General features: G+C 39.4%; 1 protein-coding gene across 2 annotated transcripts in view; it reads right to left on the bottom strand.

Moving 5' to 3' along the window:
• Positions 1-4,020: 4,020 nt before the first annotated feature.
• The window catches only part of IGF2BP3 (insulin like growth factor 2 mRNA binding protein 3), a 109,392-nt gene continuing 87,965 nt past the window's right edge, over positions 4,021-25,447 (bottom strand). For both annotated transcript variants that reach the window (XM_021538252.2, XM_031503849.2), the window contains 5 exons: positions 13,805-13,924; positions 9,707-9,781; positions 6,674-6,805; positions 5,430-5,543; positions 4,021-4,492 (listed from right to left, as the gene is read on the bottom strand). In XM_021538252.2, the coding sequence (XP_021393927.1) occupies positions 4,391-4,492; positions 5,430-5,543; positions 6,674-6,805; positions 9,707-9,781; positions 13,805-13,924 (543 nt within the window). In that variant the 3' untranslated portion in view covers positions 4,021-4,390. The remainder of the gene's footprint in view (positions 4,493-5,429; positions 5,544-6,673; positions 6,806-9,706; positions 9,782-13,804; positions 13,925-25,447) is intronic.

Raw genomic sequence — 25,447 nt, 5'->3', positions numbered from 1 at the left:
GAAAAAGGAGTACCCAGAAAAGAACATCTGTGTGAACAAACTAGGGCTTAGAGGTGAAGAGGGTTGCTAGTCTCTAAGACAAGACAAAAAAGAAAAATAACAGAGGAGAAAAAAACCCAGTAAAATAAACAATTATAGTTGACTTAACTGGCAAAGCATATTGTTAAAAGAGTTCTATGAACATCCACTGGTTGCTATTAAACAATCAGAACTGCCAGCCCAGGGAAAGAACTTGGTTCTCATCCATTTAAAAGAAGCATTTCTAATCTCTGGTGAGCTACTGCAGCACCCCAACCATGTTACCTTCCAGCCTTGATGATACTGTGAAGATGGGACATAGGAATTAACCCAGACAGTCTGGATGATCAGTACTATGCAACACTAAAGGCCTTTTGGAAAGAGAACATTTGGGAATGATTTCAGTTGGATAGATCAGGTGATTTCTGGGTAAAATAAAAATACCAAACAGTTTGTGCAATGAGTCTGTAGATTCAGCATTAAGTCATGGACAGGTACATGTTGGTTTGGCTCTGTGAAGGATCTGTTGCTGAGATGAATAGGAGAAACCACTAAGTGAAACTTGTCATAATTTCTCTGATTTCTTGCAGTGCATCTGAATAACTTCATTTTCAAGCAGTGTTTGAGCCCGTCACTTTAGCTAACATCTCTGTTAGAGCCCAGCTGGAGTGCTTTCTCAACAGTTTGTCATGTTTGTCTAAGAATCCTGCACCCTAGTACCATATCAAGCCCAGGCTGTGTTGCACAGCACACATGCTCCATTTAATGGAAAATTATACAAAGAGTGCATGCCTTAGAAATTGCAGCTTAAGAATAAAAGCTCTGGAAGGTTAGAAGCAAATAAGAATGTTATGGTAAAGCAAATGCTTGAAACAGGGGTTGAGCTGTCACAAATGCACCAGCAGTACAGAGCAAGGCTTGATTTTTTATGTTGCTCAAATGACAGGGTGCTGTTCCTGAGAAGAAAGCCTGATACTGACATGGAGAAATGAGTTTAGGATGCCCTGTGAAATGTGATACTCTATGCAGTGCCTTCTGCTGACATAATTTCTTAAATTCCGTCTTTCTGCTGGTTGGTCCCAGGAAATGAGCTGTGAAGTAGGAAGGTGAACTAGTTTGGAAAACAAGTTTGGAAAACCAGTTCTCTTTGAAAAGATACTGATTTGTGCAATTCATGATGCTCCTTCATTCCCCAACTCATCCTGCTCATGTGTAAGCATTCATTGGTCTCATTTTACTCCAAATAATGTTAACAAGGATCTACATGGAGAGGTGATACCATCTCACTGGCAAGTGGTGTATTTGGGTGGTCATGGTAGGGGTGAGAGGCTGCCAGGACATTTGTTTGCCTGTGTGACTGGTTCTGCCTGTCCAAGCTTCTAGGGCCACAGTAATAGCAAAGCTTCATTACTTTAAGACCACCACAGTACAGACTGGGTAAAAAAAACCTGCCTCCCCTCTCCCCCCAGCTCAAAAAAAAAAAAAAAAAATAGTGCATTTCTGATCTCATGTTTGCCCTGACAGGACTGTCAAGTCTACATTCCTTCCACAGCAAATGAGCCTAAGTGAATGGTGCAAGGCAAACCATGAACCATAGGTTGTCCTACAGACTAGATGGGCTTGTTAGATGGGAGGGAGAAGATTAATTACAAGCCACAGAAGTCACAGCTTGTTTTGGGAAGTGCAAACATTATAACCTGGCTGTCCTAGCAGCTGTAGAATACCTGTAGTTACTGCTCATCATTATCCAGTTACTACGCACAGAAAAACCAACTTGATCAAAGCACCACAGGTACTCAGGACAGTCGTCCCTATGCCTCAATGATTTAAAAAAACACCACACAACTTTATCTGATGATAGGAGTTAAACTCTTTATTCCATTCAGAGGCATCTGGCAAGTAGAGCTGCATTGGGGGGCACATTACAGATGAAAAATGATCCATACTTTCTGGATATTGAATTCATTTACAGTATTTACTTTCTAGCTATTCCCAAATACTCCAAATTACCAAGTCTCAATTGAAAAGAAAAACATGAGATATCATATTAAGTCTAAAAATTTAAGAGATGACAGTATTTAAATCAGCAGATGTAAATGCAGCGCCTATCTGTAAAGTAATTTTTAATGGAAAATAATGAAGTCAAATCCTTCTCAAATGTTAAGAAAGGAACGTCCAACTGACTTAAGCCTCAACAAAAATTAAAATGCTATGTACTTTCCATACTTCAGTAATTTTAAATTCATTGTAAGAAAAAAAATTATCCTAAAGGCTAGATGAAGGTCACTGTCAAAAAAGGAAAAGAAACTCATCTTTCTTTGCTAAAACTACAACATAAGTTTGTGGTTCTTAAACCAATTAGTAAAGAAGAGATGCAGGAAAAACACTTCAGACCATTTTCAAAATTATCTAATCTGTACAACAATGATCTTTGGGAAAATTATCTAGTCTATGTAGTAATGCCTCTATTTCAACATGAACCTAAGAGGTAGATAACAAAATGATGAAACAAATGTTTTTGCTCGCTGTGCCCCTCAAATCAGTGCAGCATGGTGATTCTGATCATCTCATGCACAAAAAACATCACAAAAAAAGGTTCAGAGGTAATAGCATGGCTCTGTCGACCACACACACACAGGCGCGCACGCGCACACACACACACAGCAGTCTTTATGCACCATGTGTTGCCACATTTTTTTTTTTTCTTAAACTGAGGTAGACTGAAGTTTATTGTAGAAACTTGAATGTGTCACTATTACCACAATCATCATTCAAATTACATTTGGAATTTTAAAAATTTGGTAACTTTCCTGTTATCCCTGCCTTTTGACATTTTTTTTTGTTCTCCTCTAATGGTTGGTTGCAGAATGTGCATAAATCCTGCTGCATCTATTATAAGCCAGGCTAGAGAGGTTGTTGTTTTGCTTTTTTTTTTCTTGTAATCATTTTCAAAACCTTCAAAGTGGCTTAGTGTGGCCCATAACAGCGGCTGGATATGTAAACTTAGCCTTTCATTATCTTTCAATGTGATCAAACACTGTTTGACCTTCCCCCATCGTGGTAACTGAAAGCAGTATGATGTGATCTGCAGACAGCAAAGACCCTACTGGCCTCAAAAATGCTCCAGCAGATCAAGTGTTCTATCAAACTGAAGATGAAGCTTGCTCTTTGAACAAAATGGCAAAGTCCAAATGGGCTGCAAATGGTTAAATGTAGCATTATTAGGTAGTGATGGTCAAAGGCACAAAGGGTTCATGCATTCAATCAAGTAGCACAAAAAAAAAATTCAGCCTCTTGCAGCCTTCTAAATTTTTCCCCCAACCCCAGCCTCTTGCCATCACTTCCTTGTCCTGTTCCCAAAAAAGTACCGTCACAAACTTTTTCATCCCATCTTAAAAGAAAACTAAACGGCATTGCTGCTATCAGAATGTTGGCATCATTCACTATCTTTTGAACATTCATTGAATTTTTTTAAACAAATGATGGTGTTGAAGCCCTCAGGAAATCTGAGGCTGTGTTTTTTTTACCCACCTTACTCCCATCAGCCAGCAGCTAGAAGTGCTCTACTATATTTTTCCCCGATAAGTCTGTAGTACTCCTGGCTGGTGGCTGATCAAATTTTAATTTTTTTTAAAAAAATAAAATGCTCAAGAACTATTAGCTTTATAAAGTATACAAAATACCAAAAAAAAAAGCAAAAAAGGAACAATTTCTCATTGAGGTACTAAATGCCTGAGGTAGTTTAGTAAAATGCATATTTATCTTTTTATGCCCTGGCCAACACCATTCAACACTTCCCTTAGGTTATTAATGGCAGTGTTATGTAAAAATGCAACCAAATTCTTTTTAAAAAATGCCACTTGTTTCAACATTGGGACTAACACTTAAACTCTTGTCAATACCCTTACTCTAACCCTAGCCCACCCACAATCCCACCCTCCAAATGTGTTTATTCTTTTACAACTGGACCTATAAGAGCAATGCCTTTTCTTTTTTTTTTTTGTTGGTTTTTTCTTTTCTTTTTTTTTTTAACCAGTGAACTCAGAAGAGAAAGCTTCATTAAACCAAGTTCTAAAGTTGTTGGGGAATAATAAGAACAATAAAAAAGACTAACGAGTTTATGTTAAATTGTGAGAATAGAACAAAAGGGAAGTGAAGGGGTCCTTATTTTAAAGCTGGGTTTCAAAAGTTTGAGAGAGCCTAAAGAATACATTCTCAGAGACAGCGTTCAACGGTTGCCTGGTCCTCGAACAGGTGATTGGCTTGGTGGATCTTCTGCATAAAACTTCAACAGGTGCTCACCACCTGTCTCTCTGTCACACAGTCTGTCTTTGGTCTGGCATCTGTCTCTGATGGGCCGTTTCCTAAACCTTTATTTTCGTCTTGGCTGAGGCTGTCCGCTTTGCAATGTTTTTTGCTGTTGCTGCTGCCTTCTTACCTGAGCCAGTATTTCCTGAATTTTTCTCTGAGCAAGCTGAAGGACACAAAGAAGAAGAAACAACCCATCATGATGTCATGCTGCAATGACTGATGTTTACAACCAAAAAGAGATGCTACTGGGAGATTAAGAAAATCTGGAATAACTAAATTTCAAGTACTGACAAGATTGCTTCTTTACTAAAACATGCTTGAGATTAATCATTATGTACAGCCAAAATTTTAATTTTTCTTCTCTTTTCCACCTGCCACAACTACTTGCATTGTCAGTTTTCCCATCTGTAATATAGAAAGCATGAGAATAGGAAGTTGACTACCAATGTTGAGATTATTGAAGCTACAGCCTTCATTTTACCCATCTGGAAATACCAATGCCTTAGAAGAACCACTGTTTTAATAAAGAGGGTACAATTTTTTTATACACTAGCTTAATCAGAATGTTAGACTTACAGGACTTCCCAGCCCCTCCCAAATCTCCTTTCTGAACTACAAGTCACCTGCAGCAAAGTATCACAAGGAATGAGTCTGAGTTAAGTGAAGGAAGGGATCTTGTGATCCTTTTCTTTATGATATTATTCAACAGATTGGGCAATGTAGATGAATTACATATCTGGGTGTATTCTTTCCAGATACTGTGCTATGGCTTCTGTCTCTGTTCCTTCTGAATTTCAGCCCAATCACAACTTGGGTTTTCTTTCGCTTTTAGCGAAGTTTTAACAGTGCCAGAGCCTGCATAAATTGACAGAAGAATTTAAGGAGACTGTTTTGCATATGTAAACGTGTAGTATTGTTATAAATCTCTCTCAAAGGCATGAGGAAAGTTTATTGCAGCAAGACAACCAGAGGAACCTGGCAACCAGTGCTTTCTGTATCCTGAGCAAAAGTCTTCCATCCCTTGGCTCCTGCACATGGCTATAAAAGAAAGACCATGGAAACATCAAGGCAAATACAGAAAATCATTGCAGTCCTCCTACCTGGCATGCATAGAAGTGACCAGTTATTTTCACAACCACCTGATCATTTTCATCAGGTGTCTGGTCACGAGGGACTACAACTTCTGCACTTGTCAAGTTTTGAAGCTCATTTACCTATAGACAGACAGTACAAGTCAGAAAACTTTAAACTAACAAATGTTATACAACCACCAAGCCTCAAAGATACCAAGCATTGAAGCATCATCCTCTAAGCTACATTTTTAAAAACCCCTCACTAACAGAAAGCATCTTTATGCAGCAGTGTGCACTCTGCAAGCTGAGCCTCTTGTGTCTCTTAACATAAATTAGCACCAACTTCTCTGGGTTTGTAGAAGTGTTTTAAATACCAAATACAACACACAGAAGGTGTTAAATACATGACTTAAAAAAAGCAAATAGATGCTACAGTATTTACAGTTGAGTTAAAAAGTGTAAGGTCAGAAACATCATATAATATAGGGAAGAAAAATGCCAGAGTATTTATACACTTTTTCCTTCAAAAATCTACACAAGATGGAGAACTTCAGACTGAGCAGGTGAGAAGTTCTGTTTGTTCAAATTATTTTCAGCAGCTTATCAGGCTTCCATCGTGTTAAGTAGAGGTAAGGTTAGAGTCTTTGTCTCATTAAAACTAATTTTACTTCAGAAATGCTTATCATTGTGCAATTAAAGTTTTAGATTAACAGCTTCTCAGACAAGTTTGCCCTTAAATCTCATTACTGCCACTGCAAGTAATGGATGAGGCCACACTGCCTCCTGACACTTGACCTAAAGACCCTGTTGCACTCAGGATGGACACCCACAAATGAACCATGTCTTTGCAAATATCATCCAGCTCCTGACTTAACATCATATGAAAATACCTGAGCACCAGCAGAGCACCAGCACCTTTTTAGAATTGAAAAATCTCAGTGATGTTATGTTATACAACAAACTGAGCCTACGAAATACCATCAATTTAATGGAAAGAAAGATATGTACACTTTTTTTGTAATATTGAGGTCTGAACACGTCTTAAATTCCTACCACTTATTTAGAAATTAAATAAATCATTCTAAGATTGGCTTCAACTCCACAGTAGAAAAAAGGAAAATGTAACAAGCATAGCTAGGAAAATAGCTTCTCTGCTTTAATGTAACATCAAAGAATTATAGTTTAGCTAAAAGTATAAGCTTTATGTGTATATACACACTGAATATGAAACATAACTGAGTAACACTACGGGTTTTATTTCAGCTACTTACTGTTTTGCCTCCTTTACCAATAACTCTACCAGCAGCATAGGATGGCACTTTTATATGAGCCTCAAGTTTCACTTCTTCTTTAGGTCCAAAGAAATTTTCTTCTTTAAGTTTTCCATAGATTCTCCCTTGAGCCTACAAAATTGCTTTCAGTTAGAGAATGTTCTTGGAATCTAGTTAATGTCAAGAAAGTCCATAGAAAGGAGAATTCTTAGTACACAATCTTGACAAAATGTTTTCCCTAATAAATACACTACTTTTCTAAAAGAAGTCTTTGTACCAAACTAGAAAGTACCAGTGTCCAACTTCAAAGATTGTTTGACAACCCAGGGGACCACACAACAATTTAACAGACATCATTATTATTATGCTTTTCAGTAGAAATATTGCTTTTAAAGACAACCATCACATTTCGGTAGCGGAAAAGAGTAGCAGAGAGAGTAACTGTTAGAGAGAAGTTTTTTATTACATCCAGAAGGACAAAATGGAACTAATTGATCCAGAAACCCATTCTTTTAAGGATGCTAAACTAAAAAAGCCACAACACTCCCAACAAGTCATGGTCTAAAGACTCCAATTGGAGCAAAGAGCTTGCTTTTACAATCCATTATAACATATTGTTTAAAAATTAATAAATTTACACTTGCTCAAATTTCCAAATTAAAGAATCAAACTGCCCAGATTTAAATAGTTCCATGGGAACAGTATTATTCCAACCAGCACACAGTTCCTTTTTCTGGGAAACACACAAGTGCCAGATAGCAAAAAGAATGTCCAGATGAGAGTGAGGTTTTAAATTTGTTCATTTTTAAACACATTTACTTCCTTATTCACAGCCATTTATCAGTGAATCTGTGAGAAATTATTACCAAGTCTTGTACTCTTAGGCTTCTACATGCTTCAAAAGAACACACATTACTGCCAAATTATAAAGAAAGATGGGATGTGGACTTCTTTAATAAAAGATTGTAGATGGTCTTCCAACATCTCCAATCTTTCAGTTCTTTAAAAGGTCTTTAGGAAAAGAAACAACCTAACTGGGCTGCAAGCCCCTGCATGGTAAAATGGTGGCTGACATGTGTTGTCTGCACTAGATTCCACTTCACTTTCATATATCCCAGATCCAAGGCAAGGCAGCCATGCATGCATAGTGGTGACACAGAGATGCCTGAACTCCAGGGAGCACTGCAGCAGAGGCTCTGAACAGTGGCATGTTACCATTGCCTTGCTAACAACTATCCCTGCACACTGCAACATCCTCAGGCTGCAGCAGCAGAGGAAGAAAGGGATGCAGCCACTGCAGCTACAGGGGACATGAATCACACACAATGAGTAAGGAAAGGATGCTGAAGTCACAGGCTCTGGGATAACACTGCCTTCTCCAAGAGCTCATTACTCATCTGACCAGCAACTATTCCCTCTTCAAGTTGTTGAGCATCAGTTTTCATTCTTGGTACCCCAACAACCAGTCCTAGGAGAGGGGAGCCTTCTTAATCAGAGTTTAAGAAGGGCACTAATGAAATGTGGACCTGGCCCTAAGGCCAGCTTCAGGATAACAGTAGTGATAAAAGGAAGGACTGAGCTCTGCCTCTGCCCATCCCAGTCAAGAGGGCATTGCTCAAAGAGAAGCTATAATACTTCAACACCTGGAGCTGAATAAAGCCCCAAGGGACAATCCCTTTCCTTCATAAGATCAGCGTACCCCAGGAGTACTGATTAATGCACCTTTGCAAGCAGAGCTCAAGTGTAAAGTAGTGACTGATTGATGTGGTTTTAAACTACGTATGAGATGCAGAAAAGGGATACTTTCCTCCTTGCATGAATCAGGTTGGAGAGAAGAGCTTCCAAAAGAACCCTGTGGGACTCCCAGTTTATCTTGGGGAGGAAACCTGAGAGCGACCCTTTGCCTACATGAAAAGTCAGGATAAGGGATGCCCAAATTTCCTTTGGCATGCTGCTCCTTGAGGGTAAGTCTACTGATATCTGATGAAAAGAAAGAGAAGCCAGTATCTGACCTTGTCTGACCTCAGACCATAAGAGTATCTGATATCCAATATTTGAAACATCCCATGTGGCCAAGCCCACATGCACACAGAAAATATCAAGGAGACAGAGGTTCCTAGTCATGCTTTGCCTTCAGTGGCATCTCAAATACCTACGGTAAATGAGCAACAATCCCAAATGCATCTAAGTTTGTTATTACCACTGCAAAATACCTGCCCTGATAATTTTCCAAAAATCCTAAAGGCATTAATGAAACTGATATCCCTGAAGTTTGTGCACCTCCTTCTTGCAAGATGCCCTGAAGCAAAACTACAAAGTCAAAACCGAGAGCAGGCAAGAAAACTATGCCAGGATACAAACTCTCAAGTGACTTTCTACCTGCTCCAGGTCACATCTGTGATGATGCCAGGCTGCTGCACTGAACTGCCTGCATTACTCCTAGCACAGTCAACTCCTTTTGGGGTAACTAGATTTATCACTTGACATTTAAAGCAGAAGGCTACTCTGGAACTTAATTTGAAAACAGATGGGATAATCAGGTTGACTATCTCCTTGTAGTTGCAGTGGAAATACAATTAGAAATCTTGCATTTATCTGTAGAGCTACACAAAAAACATTTTCCATTTGGCACAAAACAGCAACCTGGGAAGACTCAATTTTGTTGTGTCAGCTTTGTTAGTTCAGTTAAGCACACACAACTGTTGCACATACCAAGACAGATTAAAAGACTCAACTCAAAGGTGCTTGTAGATAGAAGAGAAATTTACACTGTAATATGGTCATATTTTTATGCTAGACTATATTCTTACTCACAAAACTCATAAAACATACACAAGTTTTCAGGTGACTAGAATGTGGCCTCTAATAGTACTGTATTACTCATATTCCTATGAGACACCTTTCAGCAAAATGAAACCCAAGTGTTTAGTAAAATCCTGAATAAAATGTGCTTGGAGCCAAGAATTTTGTTTCCAGTATTGTCCCTTAGGATCAAAAGGCCACTACATACTGACAAGTTTTTGTAGGCTGTACCTTGAACTGAGCTTCTGGAGGTCCAGTGATGATAACCATTCTCAGCTTAGCATCTGGTCCTTCAGCAGGGGCAATCTGGAATGGATAAACATAGCTATTGGTAGCTGTCTTTTGAAGGAATAGTTTAAAGCAACCTCCTCCCCATTTCAGTCTCACATTCTGTTCAGGAGTGAAAAATTATTCGTTACAGCAGCAGCATCACACTTCAGTCATGACGAGTTTGTTCTCTTTAAAGTGCATTAATTAGCTGTAATGAAATATGGAGAAACTGGCTAAACCACCATGAGCAAATTTACTTCTGAAAATTAAAGACACAGCTACTCGTCCACACATGGCAGAATCCCACATGGTGTTTTCATGTGGCTATGAGTGATGTAAGACATGTAGCCTTCAAAAAGAGAAATCTGGTTAATAAACTGAGATTCTCATCCCTACCCACTAGCTTGAATAGTCTTTCTAAAAGGTTTTGCTCATTAGCAAAACCTCGCATCCATTCCCCTGAGAACAGAAGATCACTTTACTGTAGTAACTAATCAGATCCAAAACATTCCTCTATACTGGACAATGTGTGACCCAAATAAAAATTAAGCTCCACCAGAGCTGAGACAGAGATGCCTGTAGGGTCTTTAGCAGTTCATGTCACCACAACAGTAGGATTTCTGTGGAGGTTTTTCTCAGACTCCAGTGGCATTGAATAATTCAAGCTAGCCTCCGACATGCCGAATGAGTCTTTTGTTTATCACAACTGACATTTCCATTGTTACATCTAGTATTACATAGCTGCTGTTGAATGAGCAATATATCAGACACTACAGAATTTCATCTCAGCTGTTGGCATAGGGATGTTATTCATATTTAACAGCTGTAGTTTATTTCAGACAAATTACCAGTCACCAGGCATCATTTTCACTAAAGAATTTTGCAAAGGAAAGTTTATAATATTATTCATATTGCACCCTAAGATGGAGAAAGCATTACATACTAGTTATCTGGTTTGCATATCTATTTTTCATTATTTATGAATTCCAATTGGATATATCTAAAAATACACATTAATTTTACAGCAGTACATTTATATGACATGACGTTGTGGTAAGAACAAGTACAGACTAAACCCATTCATTCTTTGGAAAAAGTATTTTAGAGGAGCAAAATTTTAGGGCACTTTTAGAGGCAGCTAACTGAACAGAGTTCAGCCTGACAATTGTCATTCATGTAATGTGGACAGTTTTGTCTCTCAGCCACCTCTAATTTTCTTAGCAAATATCAGCACCTCCATTAAAATTTTAGGAAAAATATTTTCCATCAAGCCTTCATTACATCTTATGTGTGTCTAAATATTCTGGGATATATCTTGCTTTGATTTTATCCTAGAATATTCTGTTCTCAGAAGCTGGGGTAAACCATGGCTGCAAAAGAAACATATACCAATTAACATTTCAATGTCTGAAGGGGTAACCTAAGAGAATTCTGTGTTAATTTTGTCTGTCTGCCTGTGGAAAAAGTAGTTATATACATACAAATAGTATACAAGTGGTGAATTTAACTTCTGAGATTAAATAACTTTACATTCCTAACCAGAAAACAATCTCTTATATGCCAAGCCACAAACAGACAACTTTATACACCCAAACCCAGCTTTCATTAGGAAGGGCTTCTCTGGAAAGAATTTATAATCAAGGAGATGACAATTGTTCATAACAGGTCTAAGAAGTATGGGGTGAACAATAGAGAACTCAAATCTCTGCCTGGCTCTTTTGCTGAATAATTGGGTCTGCCAGAGTCCCACACTGAGCCTGCATTGCCAAGCAGTGACCCCCAGCACTGGGCCACAACCTGAGCTCAGCAAGAGCCATGTACACCTCTGAGGTGACAGCCTGCACACTGCAGCCTCGTACAGAGCCCCAGTGCATCTGCAGCTGAGTCTTATGTCCTGGGTTAGGAGTTTCACCAGATCTACAAAGCTCAGCATGAACACAGAGGAGATGCAGGAGGATGTAAAACGCTTTCAGCTGTAACAAGCTACAGCACAACTCAAAACAAGCATTATGCACAGACTTACTTCCTCCACAAAGTATGGTTACTGCAATTTGGCAACTTAGAAGTTACTCAAGCAGCACTTCTACAACTCTCAGCTAAAAGCACAGATTCTTTGATTCACAATTTATTATTTCACTCCAAAGTTATGAGAGAGGGCAAGTTAAAGTGGTCCCATTTCAACATGAGGGAAGTTTAAACATTTTGAATAATTACCAGTTGCCATACTTAATACTTTGACACAGAAGCAAGCCTGATGCTCCACATTGTTCTGCCAGATTACAGGTGAGATTGCATTATTTTAATAGATAAGTACATATGCAGTGTCCCAGTTTTGCAAGCATACCCTGTATCTGCATACTTTTTTTAAGATTTAACCATATTTTCATAAAAAAGCATTTTTATTCCTACTGAAGGAACAAAAGGCCAGAGCTCAAGAAAACTTTTATCTGAATTTAAATTAATACAGAAATGTTAAATGCATGGGGTAGAGGGGTGCCAGCCAGTAGAGGAAGCCTGAGGCCACTGTTAGCCAGATGCATGAGAAATACTGGAAACTCCCTTTCCACTAAACTCTCTTCCAAGGACCAACAGAAGAACTAGTTTGGACGGGTTTTTGGAGGTCCAGGTTGTTTTACATTTCTCTCTCTCCACCTAGCAGTGCCTTCCATACACTGCTTAAACTTCAGATACAAGCTGCAGGAACGGAGAGAGGAAGAGGAAATACATGTGATACATCACAGCCCCATGCAAAACAGATTTGATAAAGAAATATTGACACCTCTCACTTCCTCCTGTATCATTTTTCCCATAAAAATATGGTTATTAGTGCTCAATTAATATAAATGATCTGGGTAGTAGAGCTATTTAACATTCTGCTCAAAAAAGGATGGAGTTGGGCAGTGTGTCATTGGTTGACTGGCCAGTAAACAGATCAGCACTAGGCAAACCACACACAAGACCCATTCATTAGGGTTCCCCAATTATTTGGCTCTGTAATCCTTAAATTAACACCTTCCAAGCCAAGCTCAGCTTCACCAAATTCAACTCAGCATCGCCAGCTCCTGCCTTGTGCCCCAGACTTTTGGCATATCCTTGCCATAGCACTCACTAAACACATCACTCCCCTCAAACAAAAATAAAGAGGGCTGAGAAGAAAACATTTGTTTTATCTGTGCAGTAAAATGTCCATCTAACAGCATATTAAAGTTACACACTGTACTTTAAATGTACTGTTCTCTAAACTTTTCTTTTTTATTTTTCAATTTAGACCAAAGCATTATCTTAATAGCATAAAACAGCAGAAAATATTATTTGTAAGAAAAAAGTGCTCAAGCATCTAGAGAAGACACTTGTGGCTACAAAGACATTAGTGGCCAAAAGCCAAGGCCTTCCAATGACTGCAACTGGTCCTAACCCTTGTACACAGAAAAAGATTTCACCAAATTGACTAAAACTCAAGCTTCTGTTAGAGGTCAGCCTAAACCATCCTGTTCTTAGCTACACTGAGGTGGTCAATACACCAACAGCTGGATGTTAAACCTGGGAACAAAGTAAATGTCCTGTTAAGAACTGACTGGCCCCAGAAGCTTGGAGCAGCACATGGGTGAAGTTACACACCAATAATTCAGAAAGGACATATTTGAGCTTGATAGCCCAGACCAATCCATCTGGCACAGAGCAAAGGCAGCCACGAGAGTAGGGAACTTCAACTGGGCTGCTGTGTTTAGAAGGGGAATTTACCCCACCAATTTTCACTTTACCTAAAGCAAGGAGAAAGCCTTTAAGCACTGCATCATTAAGGCACAAGTCTGTTTCTAAGACCACCAAAGTAGTTTTCTTTGCAGCTTATATTTCACACCTCAGGAGACGTTTGAAAACATGCTTCTAATTATCTTGTCTCAGGGAAGATTAAAAGATGATTTATAAACAAATGTACTATTTATCACATCACATTCTAAGCACGGAGTACGGGAGGATGTTCACGAAAGCACGGCTTGTGCAAACTTGCTGAAAGTGTCACATAGAATAAGCAGAAAGTTATAGTTGGTGTAATAATACCTTAATAGATGCGCCTGCAAAACGAGAAAGTTGTTTGATGTGCTGTCCCTGCTTGCCAATAATAGCTCCAACTGCCAAGGCTGGGATGAACAGATGAACAGTTTCAGACTCGGGCTGTTGCTGTGGGGAAGAAGGAAAAATGCAGTGAATGTTTTTGAACATTATGAATCAGACTGACAGGAAAATGGGTACAGAACAGACATGCATGGAAATGAGGGGGAAATAAGATTTCCCCCTGAGATGTCTGAGTATTAAAGGTCTGGCTTTTTTTGGAAATCACATAATCCAGAGAACAAGAAAACCAGTTTGAGCCAAAAGAGGATTATTTTATCTTGTATAAAATACTCACAATTTTAATGTCTAGTACTTTACAAAACAATTGAGGAGTTGCTTCTTTGTGAAGCTTTCACTCTTACCTGTAGCTGTCTGGATTCTCTTCCACATGCAAGACCCTGCAGATGAGGCTACTACAAGCAGAAAGGGGCTACTACAGTCTGAGCAGGCAAACTTTCTAGTTTCCCGGTTATATTTTTAATTTTAGATTGTGCTGAGAGCAGTACAAAAAGCCTCAGTTACATATATGCTACAATTTCCTTTGTGTGGGAGTGATCTGGAATGATAGCCAGCTTGAAATCTGCCAGTGATTCCTCCTGTGTAACATTATGCAACAGTTGGAACCCTGGCAGCAGTCCTCACACAAGCTAGTAAATTAAACACCATGTTTCTGAAAAGTGAGAGGACCCCAGCATTGCACCCACTGGATATCAGGCATAACTGCATCTTCCTATAACTTTCAAGCAGACACCCCAGCTGAGAGCATGACCTAATGCTCAAGATCCTCTCTACATGCTGTGTAGCAATGATCAAACTGCAGGGTTGCATCTGCCACAGTCACAGCTATGTCAGCAGCCTCAGAAGAGCCTGTCCCAGAGGAAGGGAGCACCATCAAGTACACATCACGCTACTGGACCATTGATCCACCCACTTTTGTCAGGGCTACTCCTAAAAAGCATTTCACACAAGCCTTTCTTTGAACTTTGAGGTATTTAAGACACTACACACCTCTCCTTCTAAAGTTTTTCTTCCTCTGTTTGTCCCTCTCATGTACTTTCAAAATTTGTTGTGCTCATCCTCAATAAGACAAGCCAACAAGCCTTTTTCGTGTGGAGGTATTTTGAGACAATGCAGACATCCTCATCCTTGCTTTCTCAGTACCCACCATGCAGACCAGCACCAGCAAGCAGAGCACGTGGAACCAACCAAGCTCATTTAGCTCTGCTCTGTTTATATATTGGTAGGGATACAGGCACATAGAGAAGCTCATCTAAACAGCTTTTTCTATGATATTTTCAGAAAAACCCCCACACTGCTATATGCAACACAAAGCAAAAAGCAGATGCAATCCGAAAAACAACACCCCCAGCTTATTTTTAAATTTCAATAACTCCTTTCAAGGTTAAGTCTTTCAAGGCGAAGTCCCACAGCATTAACCATAAACAAATCAGAACAAAATGCTTGTTTCCAAGTTTTACCACTTCATTTTCAGTAAAAACAAGTCAACTGTAACCTCAGGGGATACAAATTCCAGGCACAGCTCCAGGTACCAGGTGAAGAAACCCCAAAATAGGATACTGGGAACAGAAACACTTTAGGCAATTGCAACAGTTGAATAGTTTACTCTGCGTTTTCACACACACAAGGCATTGGGATTCAGAGGCATTTCATGCTAGTTTAAGTCCACATGGATGCAGCTCTCCACTCCCAGCCTCCCCACTGCCTTGTATGCTTTGACACTAGCAGGTTTGCGGATCCAGCTGATTTTTAAGGCAGGCAGTAAGTATCTGACCCAAATAACCAGAGCAACACACAAGTGGTAGTCTGTGACCAAGGGAGGAAGTAACAACAATTAGAGAATAAAAGGGGTGCTCCCACCTTTTCCCAATTTGCCTACAGATCAGTTTTAAATTATCTCAAAACTACACCCTAAAGCTATGTATTTGTAATGAAAGACACAGTCACTTCAGTATATATGTTAAACCACTTTCCAGAAGATTACTCATATTCTCCTCCTATTATTACAAATATCCTGAGTGTTGTCATAGTAAGTCCTTTTACATGTTCACTGTGAATCCAGCAATATTCCCAGCAATTTGGAAATACCGTAGGTATTCACTTGATCTTAGCACTTCAAAAACCTGTTTCCAAATGGTTACAAGTTCATGAAGCGTTTGGGTTTTTCCAGTTTTGTTGCAAGGACCAATTGCACTGGGTGTAAAGGCAACCCCTCATTCCAATCATGACAGCTTATCCACCCCCTTGCTTGCTCTTCTTTTAGACCCCTACATTCAATTGTCCACACATGCTCCAGCTCCTGCAAAAATCCATTGCTGAAGTTTTCCCATTCACATGCTTCTCCACCCAGCCTCTTCCAGCTAATTACTACAACACTGCTGCAAATCAAACATATAACTTGACTTGGTTTTCAAGAATTTACACAGCTTCTACCTAAACCCACCTCCAGACACATTTCTGTACTATGGAAACAAATCAAACTTCATTATTTTTGTTTGCATATATTTCCTGCCTTCCCTCTGTTGCCCATCTGCCTGCTGAGCAGTTTTCCCCTCTCCTTCCCAAAGCTTGATTTCAAGCCACTTTCTTGGCTGGATTCAATCCACCACTGAAATTCCTTTTTGCTGCCTCACCCTTAAACACAAAATGGGTAGCAAAGGCAGCAGAAGATGTGCATGTGCCTTTCTAATTGTACAATCACCTCACTGTAGCACCTTCCTCCCATCCCTCCTCATAGCTTTGATTTTTTGATACAATTCAACTTCTTTTTTCCTAAAGGACTTTAAAAAAATATTGATGTGAGTTACCGAGGTTCTTTATGCTACACTTGCATTTTGGTGTAATAGTGATACATGTTTAAGGAATAATGGAGAATCTGTCAATATTCAACTGTTCATACATTGGAATTCTTAAAATTCATGTCTGGAGTACCACATTGGCACATACATATAACAAATTAACCTCCAGTATAACATCACACAAGATTCAGAGAAATTATGTTATGCACACTGATTTTTAACCATTAAAAAACCATACTTCTCTTTATTTTTTTTCTTCTGGCAGAAATCAAGTAACTAAGGCTTTTGAGAGTATCACAACACCTAGTTCAAATTCCTATCTGTCCATCTCCTTACCCACAATAATGTTTAAATCCTTTTGTATTTACTGGAAACGTAGCCTGCAAAAGAAACACATCAAAACATAATGCAATGACTACACCACCCATCAATCTTCAAGATGCTTCTGGGGATCTCAGGATGGAAGAAAATCAGCTATAATTTAATATTACCCATGCCATGCCACATAAGTCATAGAGCTTTCCAGGAACTCCTAACATGAGTTGTATCAGAAATAGATTCCTAGACCTTAAACATATGTTAGAAGCACTAAATTTAGGGAACCGATTTCCCACTCTGAAATCTGAGCTTCAGTGTTCACTCCCTTATAGCCAAGTCTGCTTAAATATATACTTACAATTTAAAAGCCAAAATATGTATGTGTGTATGTTTTTTGACAAGAGTAAGGTCTCCTAGACAATTTTTTCCTCTTCCCCATTCAGTTTCTTTTTGTCCCCCACATAATAGCATAATAATATATTTTATTCAAAGTCAGCCCAGCCCTGGGAACTGACAGGAATGCAGAAATAAAATATTTTAGAATAGCAACCTAGGTTCACCAAGAGTTACAGTCTATACATCCACCCTAATTTGCAAGTAACCATCTCCAGTATCTGTGATGCCCAGACCACCTCTTCTACCTCAGCAATATTTGCAGCATGGGCTCATGGCTAGTCCACCCAAATAAGAGAATTTTGTCTTATGTAGCTGTGGCACAGAGATACCACTGAGATATTAACTTCAGTAGAGAATCTAGCTTGTTTTGGGGTTCTGTGTTTTTTTTTCAGGGGTTTTGTGTTTTAAGAGAAGAGCTCCAGAAACCAAGATTCTTAGATATAAGAGACAGATTCTTCAAAAGCATGGTGACCAGGAATAATTAGTTCAGTTCATAAACAGCTGAAGATGTTTGCTTTGTTTCTGCAAAAATCAGTCTGCTTTAGTCAAAAAACAGGGTTGATAAGGAATTTATGTCTATATCCAGCACACTGAACTAATGAAAGCAATTTTAAATGCTGGTTTTGTTCATTAATTGGATTCCAATTTCCATCCAAATGTTGCCTGATGGAAATCAGAAGTTAAAATTAATCAAGCAAATTAGAAAATCACCATTCATAATTTTTAACAGAAAATGGAAAAAATACATTACCCAAAGCAAATAGCAAATTGCATACCTGTATAAATAGAAAGATATATTCAGTGTAAGCAAAAGTACAGACTACTCTAAGGCTTTCAGAAAGGTAACTAAAGTACAACTCTTTCCTGGAGCAGCTTGGATACACCTCCTTCCATACCTCCTCCAAGTCCCTGAGCTCCAACCTTCTGTCCCTAGCCTAACAGTCCATACCAACTATTTATTTTCATTTTTTTTTAAATATTTCTCTTTTAAATTCCCACCATCACCATCCAAGACAAACTCATCTGTTGGCAAATCCTGTAATCCCTGGCTGCTTCCCCATTACACTGGGCTTATCTGGAGCCCCTGCACTGCAGGCAGCATCAGGATTATCCCCCTCACTCCAGCCAGACCCTGCAGCCCTACAGGAGATTTTCCTTTCTGCTGCCAGCCCTACCACATTAACTTTTAGGAAACTAGCTTAGCACAACCATAATTTCCTGGTTTCCAGAGCCTCATCAAGACTGAGGTTCCTCTCCTCCTTGGGATACTGCCACTAGTCCTTCAGCATGAGGGCTACTGCTCTACACCAGAGCTAGAAGCTGAGGAGTCCCAGCCAAGAAAATTTGCAGATTCACTCTTCTTTCTGCAATTCTTGCCTGCAGGGTTAGAAAGATTTGTAGAGACCATCTGCCCTTAGGCTAAGGTTGTTATAACTTTTCTCTGCCAACTCCTGGTGCATCAGTCCTATAAAGTGCAGCAAGCCACAGAGGAGAGCTTTTCCCTTACCTGTTAGATTGTCAGAAGGAAAAGCATTGCTGCTCATCTCGCACTTGGGTAACAGAGCCATAGCACAGCCAGGCAAGAATGAAAACCCAGAAAAAGCTATGACCCTCCAGAGTAGAGAGTAGTAGGTAAAAAAGCAGATCCCAAACCACTACAGCTGGGGGAATGAACGTCTTATTTGAAAAATGGCATTTGAAAAACAAAAAAAACCACCACAGAACAACAAACAATACACAGAAACGCCAACAGAGACTTGCCTCCTCAGTTCTTCCCCAAGCCGACCCTTCCTCTCTTGATTTTGGCTGATGCTGCAGCTAGGTCAGTCCACAGCTCCCTCAGTCAGCATGAGTCAGGGCTCATAAGGGGGTATGTTTGTTATTTATGTCCCTCAAGTTAATATGAGGATTAATCTCAGTCTTTTTCTGCAAGCCTGCCAACAGTACAAAATTCTTTTCCAGTCGTGTGCGTAAGTGTCTCCATAGACCCCTTGCTCAAATGCATGTGGTTGGTAAATCCTTGGCAACATTTGGGATAAGGCTGTAAATCTTTAAAAATATTGAACCAACTGAAGTAAATAAGCTTTTAAGCCAGACATGAATGGGAGAAGAATCAGATATATCCTGGTTTCTAAGCCTGTTATGTTTCTTGTTGCAAATTAATTACCTTAGCACAAGACACTTATTTTAAGTCACGTCATGTTATCCATTTTGACTCAGCATCAGGATTTTTAGTAATGAAGGGAATAATTAAGAACTGTTTTAAGACTGCATGGAGCTACCATCTAGCCTAGTGAGATACTGGTTTTGTTTTGAAGTAAATGAAGACAGACAGTAAGTGACTGCATTAAAAAGTTCCTCTTTTTTTGCCTTTCTACCCCCTTCCCAACAACCACGATTACCAAGACAAGGCATATTTGCACACAACTCATTCAGTTTTCAGAATACCCTGAGTTTGTCAGGAAGTGAGGTATCATATTATTCAAACCCTGTACCAGATCCAAAGCCAAAATTTAAACCATGTTTTTGCAATGTACTGTGAAGAATTATCCTGGCCCACAACTACATTATATGCTTTTATTTATTTAGTAATAAAAACTTGCAGCAAGGGGAAATGAACATTAAGCCAAGTATCATTGAACACATTCTAGATGGATTCAATGCAATAATAAGACATAAGCTCGAGATGATGGTGAAAGAAATCCTAGTGTATTCATTTTGCAATACTAGCGCTAAAACTTTAAGCCTTTACTGGAAACAAGGGGCTCATTAAGGAAAACAAAGTTTTAATAGATAGGACTAACATGATCCACAGTTTCACAACAGCCTTGCAGATACCTTGTGCCACCATCTTGTACAATCACTGAGCTGAAGTGCTGCTCACAGTGCAAATCAACAAACTGCAGCCTGAACTCCCTGCACCCTCCAAGTTTTTTAGGTCTACTTCAAACAGATTTAGGTCCACACTGAGAGTCTAAAGCTTTCTGCCACATTCACTGCCTAAAAACCAGGACTGTACTCAGAAGAATTCTGCACTGCTGAATTCAGTCAATCAAGGAGAAGCAAAACAATTTAAAAGAAGCAATGTGTATTTTCCCCTTTGATCTCCATGCTAAAGTATTGCTCATATTGTCATGCATGAACTGTCCAGCCGCATCCAGTCAGGGTTTCACCTTCCTATGAACCCCAGGTTAATCCAAGACACTCCCCCTTAGTGTAACTGCTGCATTATGTGAGAAACACTCATGTCACTAGATGAACCAATGGCATGACCCTTTCTGGGACACACAGCCCATGGAAAAGCCATGCAACTCTGCCTCTTTTGCCCACAATCAGCCCCAGAAATTATGTGTGAGTATCCTCTGTCCATATAGCTGAGCTGGTCCTCTCCTCTTGGTTGAAAATCTAAGAATGACCCATCCTGTGTATATTTCCATTTTGGGGACTACCACATTCTGGTTCTTACACAGTGGTGAGTACCTTAAGTGAGGTGCCACTGAAATAATTTCACTTAGTACTACTCATTCCACTTCTTGGCTCTCAAATTAGTACCTTTCATCACTATCATCTCTGAACTGGGACGGTTCTTGAACTACTAGAAGTCACTAAAAGGACCACACATATCAGAAGTTTTCCCAACATGACAGCCTAGCTAGCAACAAGGGAGTAAAAATCATAGACGCAGAGAATGAACATTTTCTGGCAGGCTGGTTATAAGGCATTTTACAAGCAGGAACTGGTTTGACATATTTCTGAACATGGCATGAACTTTTTGTTTTTACAAAATCTAACTGGCCACAATGACAAAAAAAAGCAATCTGCCACCTTTTATTCAGAACAGACAGCCAAAATCAGAAATCAACATAAGGAACAGATTGTGAAACTATGTAAGCAGGAATTTTGCTGGTCATTCATAAGCAGCAAGCATAGGTACTCAGTATTGCAACACTGTATGACCACCAATAAGTATACATATAGAAACACTTCCACTTCAAAAATCATAGCAGTCACATGAGTACTCAAAATCCATAGACGTTGCCCCCGAAATCAGTGGCTTTGGAAGATGCAGGTACTCATCAGCTCTGGTTTATAAAGGCACTGCTCTCAGATTCCATGACAGCTGCCAGAAAAACAGGTTGTGAAAACACAAAGATCACATATTTTTCCATCATGTTTAACAAACAAACCAGAGATGGAGCCAGATACAACAGAATGAGCTCTTGACCTACTTTTGTTTCTGGCTTGAAAGAGCTCAGTACACTCTAGTAACAAAATATTTGGCACCTTAAGGAACTCAATTTCCCATTCAGTTTAAAATTCAGAAGGTCTGGAGCCTGGTACTTAGAGGTCAAGAGTCTGAGATGGTCAAGGGAACTCCAATTAAATCATAAGAATCTAAAAGAAGGGAACCAACATAAATTCTAATTCTCTTGTTCCACGAAACTACAAATATCCCTTAAAGTACTCAAACCTGCAGTGAAGAAGAAACCATTTTTATTTTAAAAAGCATGGATGACTAGTGATACTATTTGCATTATGACAACCTTAGAACTGTAAAAGAAGCTGTAAGAATAACTGGAGGCTTCAACACCCTGAAAAATAACCACTGACTTGCTGGATCTTTGTACATCATATGATGCCAATTGCATTCTGTTCTTCACCTAACCGAGGGGTTAGTCCATCTCCAGAGGCAGAATAGTCTGACTGTTCTGGACACATGTCCCTGCCAACAAAGCAAGGCAGAAGCAGGAGACTTTCAACACAGTGGGAAGACCAACCATTTTCTTCACAGGGCAAAACAGTCCCACAATGTTACACCCCATGAAGTAAATTTTTTAGTTGTCAAAAATGCATCATTAATGAATGGAAGAAGTTAAGCATCAGTAAAGGTGTATTTCAAGGCACTGAGATTATAATCTTCAAAATAGGTCTAATTAGCAGGTAGATTTTTTTTTTTTTCAGACAGTGTTGTTGTCCTGCAGTGCCCTCCTGGAGATTGCATGTGCTGCACATGTATGGTTCTAATTTCACTGACAGAAAAACATTTTGTAAAAACACTGGCAAATCCTTCTTCATCCCCCAAAACCACATCCTCTTTTGGCTGCAGGACAGCTTCTCAAAAGTCATCTACTGCTTAACAAGCTGGGCAAATTAGGGAAAAGCCACTTGCACCTACACACATCATTGCTGCCTCTGGGTAGATCAGACACAACAGTTGCAGGAGCTAATCCTATCAAACCCAGACATCCAAAGGAGCCCAACTTCACCAAGTAAGAGTCAAAGTACCTGGAAACATAGGACAGTTTTTCCTCTTCCTTGTGTTTCTCATCTATGCTCAGGGCATCAAATGAAGGCCCTCAATGAAGCAATTTTTCATTTTAAATTACTTTTCTTTCCTGCCAAAAGCACAATACAGTTATTTCTTCTCTTATTTATGCAATATAGAAGATGTCTTCTTTACTATTATTATTTAGGAAAATGACTGGAGAATAAAGAAGGAATCTTTCTCTTGACCACAACATCTTCTAAGGAGAAAGTTTTCCATTGGTATGTTCCTCACCTGCAACAAAAAGCTTCAAGAGATGGCAAAAAGGAATAAAGTAAAGCAGCCTATCAGCCTAACTGTACAAGACCTTTTTTTGTAATCAGAAAAAGATGGTTTGATTTCTTGGTTTCATCTACTGTATGAAACTACCTCTTTGTTTTTGCTGGGTTTTTTTTAATTTTCCTTTTTCCCATTGCCTCTTCCTAGAAGCCCATATGCATATCACATAACCTGAAAGTTTTCTGTGAGGCTAAAGAAAAGGTTAGAAAGAGTGCTTTGTTTTTGAAGGCAGAGCTTCAAGAAGTTACAGCAGGTATCCAAAAAGGGCAGCAGAGAAAGCAGTCCCACTGCAGGCAGAGGAGCATCTCTTCACTTTAGCCAAGTTTCACATGGCAGAAGTTCATGTATCTCTTCCATGACCTTACAGAAGAAGGAGAGCAGCTGGTGTGAATTTCTCCTATGGAGACAAGCTCTCTACTTCTCACCTTACTTTATGATTGAGTTTACCTGCCATGAGACAGAATTAATTCTACTAGCCTGTTTCAGGGCATTCAAGGGCAGGATAAGGTCTCCACAGGTTCCTCTCCTATGCCCTTGGGATGCCAAATTTCAGATCCAGAGGCTGCAAAAGAAATGCAGTTGGATGTAAAATTAAATATGCAAAGTTCCAATTATAAAAGGAAGGGTGCAACCCACTTACCCCCAGTAGGTGGGCCATTAATTGCATTACTGTACACAGTTGGATTTTAAGATAAGGATTTCTTGTTTGTTTGGAGCTTTAAAACCTTCAGTGTTGCATGGGAACAAAATTCTATTCTTGAGAGACAAGTATGTGCATATTCTCCCCACAGTTCAGAAGACGGAAGCAACAACTCCATCAAAACAGCTTTGAGCAGTACAACACTACATCTGAAGCAGTTTGGCTGGGATACTTGTTAAAAGTACTTTTTTTTTTTTTGTGGCAACATATCTTCTGGAAAACATAAGCATGGGTGACATTCCCTTTTGCAGAACCTTTACTCTCCCCCTCATAGAAATCCCAGCACTTTGTGCAGGTGCTCAGGTCATGACATCTGCTACAAGTGACAGTGGGCAGACTAACAGAGCTCTTTGCAGTCGTGTCAGAGCTGCAACACACACAAGCATTTAAGTGCACAGCTAAGGAGAAAGGTTTAAGGATAAACAGAAATTGGTGGTTTTCCCAGGCCCAAAAGCAGCTGGACAAGACAGTGGGTACAAATAGGCACAGAAAGGCTACTTGTCCTTATATGGTCACACAAGGGCACAGATCAGTCAAAAAAAGACCATTGATTGTATCACCAGGATCATAGGAGCAAAATCATACCCGTTTGACAGTAAAAAGAATTTTTAGCTCTTAATACTTTTAACTGAGACTTTTAAATCCTACTTTTTCCTCAAACCATAAAACATTCCAACAATTCTCACATGTTCTCATTTGCTTGTATGTTAGGAGTCCAGGAAAAAAAATCAAACAGATCTTGGGTTTTTGCAAGAAGAGGAACTTCTAAGAACTGAAAGATAATATGCAATTCCATTGCATTCCTTTTCAGCAACAGCACAAAATAAGTACTTTGAACAGGCAAACAGGACTTGGACTCTGCAAATAAACGATACAATTTCAATATCAAGAATTGTTGCTAGTAATAGGTAAAAATACAAGAAAATGGATGTTAATGGTTCTCAGACACTGTTAGCCATGTGCAATGGCCACGTGCCCGTGTGTGTTTGTACCTGTCACCAGACAAGTACCAAGGACAACTTTTGCCTTCCTGTGGGGGCTCCACTGCCAGGACAAAGAGTAAAAGCAACACCCAGATTATTAGTGAGACACAATCTGCATCTCATTAGATTAACTTAGCTGAGGCTTTGGTGCTGTACATTAGGGTTAACCATCATGGAGTAAAGTCTCTGAGTCACATGGAAATCATTCTCCTGGATGTGACACAGTCCCAGAAACTAAATCGAACTATTTCCTAAGTTTGTGATACCAGAGTGTACCTGAAGCAGCTGGAGAACAGTGTTTATGCTCTTGTCCAATGCTTAAAGGTTTGCATAAAGAGGGATAGGATGAAGCATCACACACATATTAAAACATAGCCAAACCTATTTAACTACTCAGCCCCAAGCTCCTGAGTACAGAATGTTTTAGGAACACTTTGCTCCAGCTGTGTGTATGAGCTGTCGCTAAGCCCTGGCACTGAAACAAAATCCTGGATCTTTCTACTATGCAGGTTTTTCCTCTTTATACCCATGTTAAAAAAAGCAGCAGTGGGAATGTGACAGATAGTTGTTTCAATAATTAAGATGACACTTCAGTTTCTCTGGGAACAAGTCCTACACATGGTCACAGCCACACCTTGTCACTTGAAAGTAGTACACATGAACCATCAGCTCCATATGGAAACCCTGCTTCAAATGACCAAACTCACCCACCTAATTCTTCTGACCCAAGGGAGAGCCCAAGGCAAGTCCATCCCCACAATAAGGTGAAGA

Source organism: Lonchura striata, chromosome 1 (assembly GCF_046129695.1).
Source record: "Lonchura striata isolate bLonStr1 chromosome 1, bLonStr1.mat, whole genome shotgun sequence".
NCBI lineage: Eukaryota > Metazoa > Chordata > Aves > Passeriformes > Estrildidae > Lonchura > Lonchura striata.
This window is presented reverse-complemented; position numbering and strand designations above follow the sequence as displayed.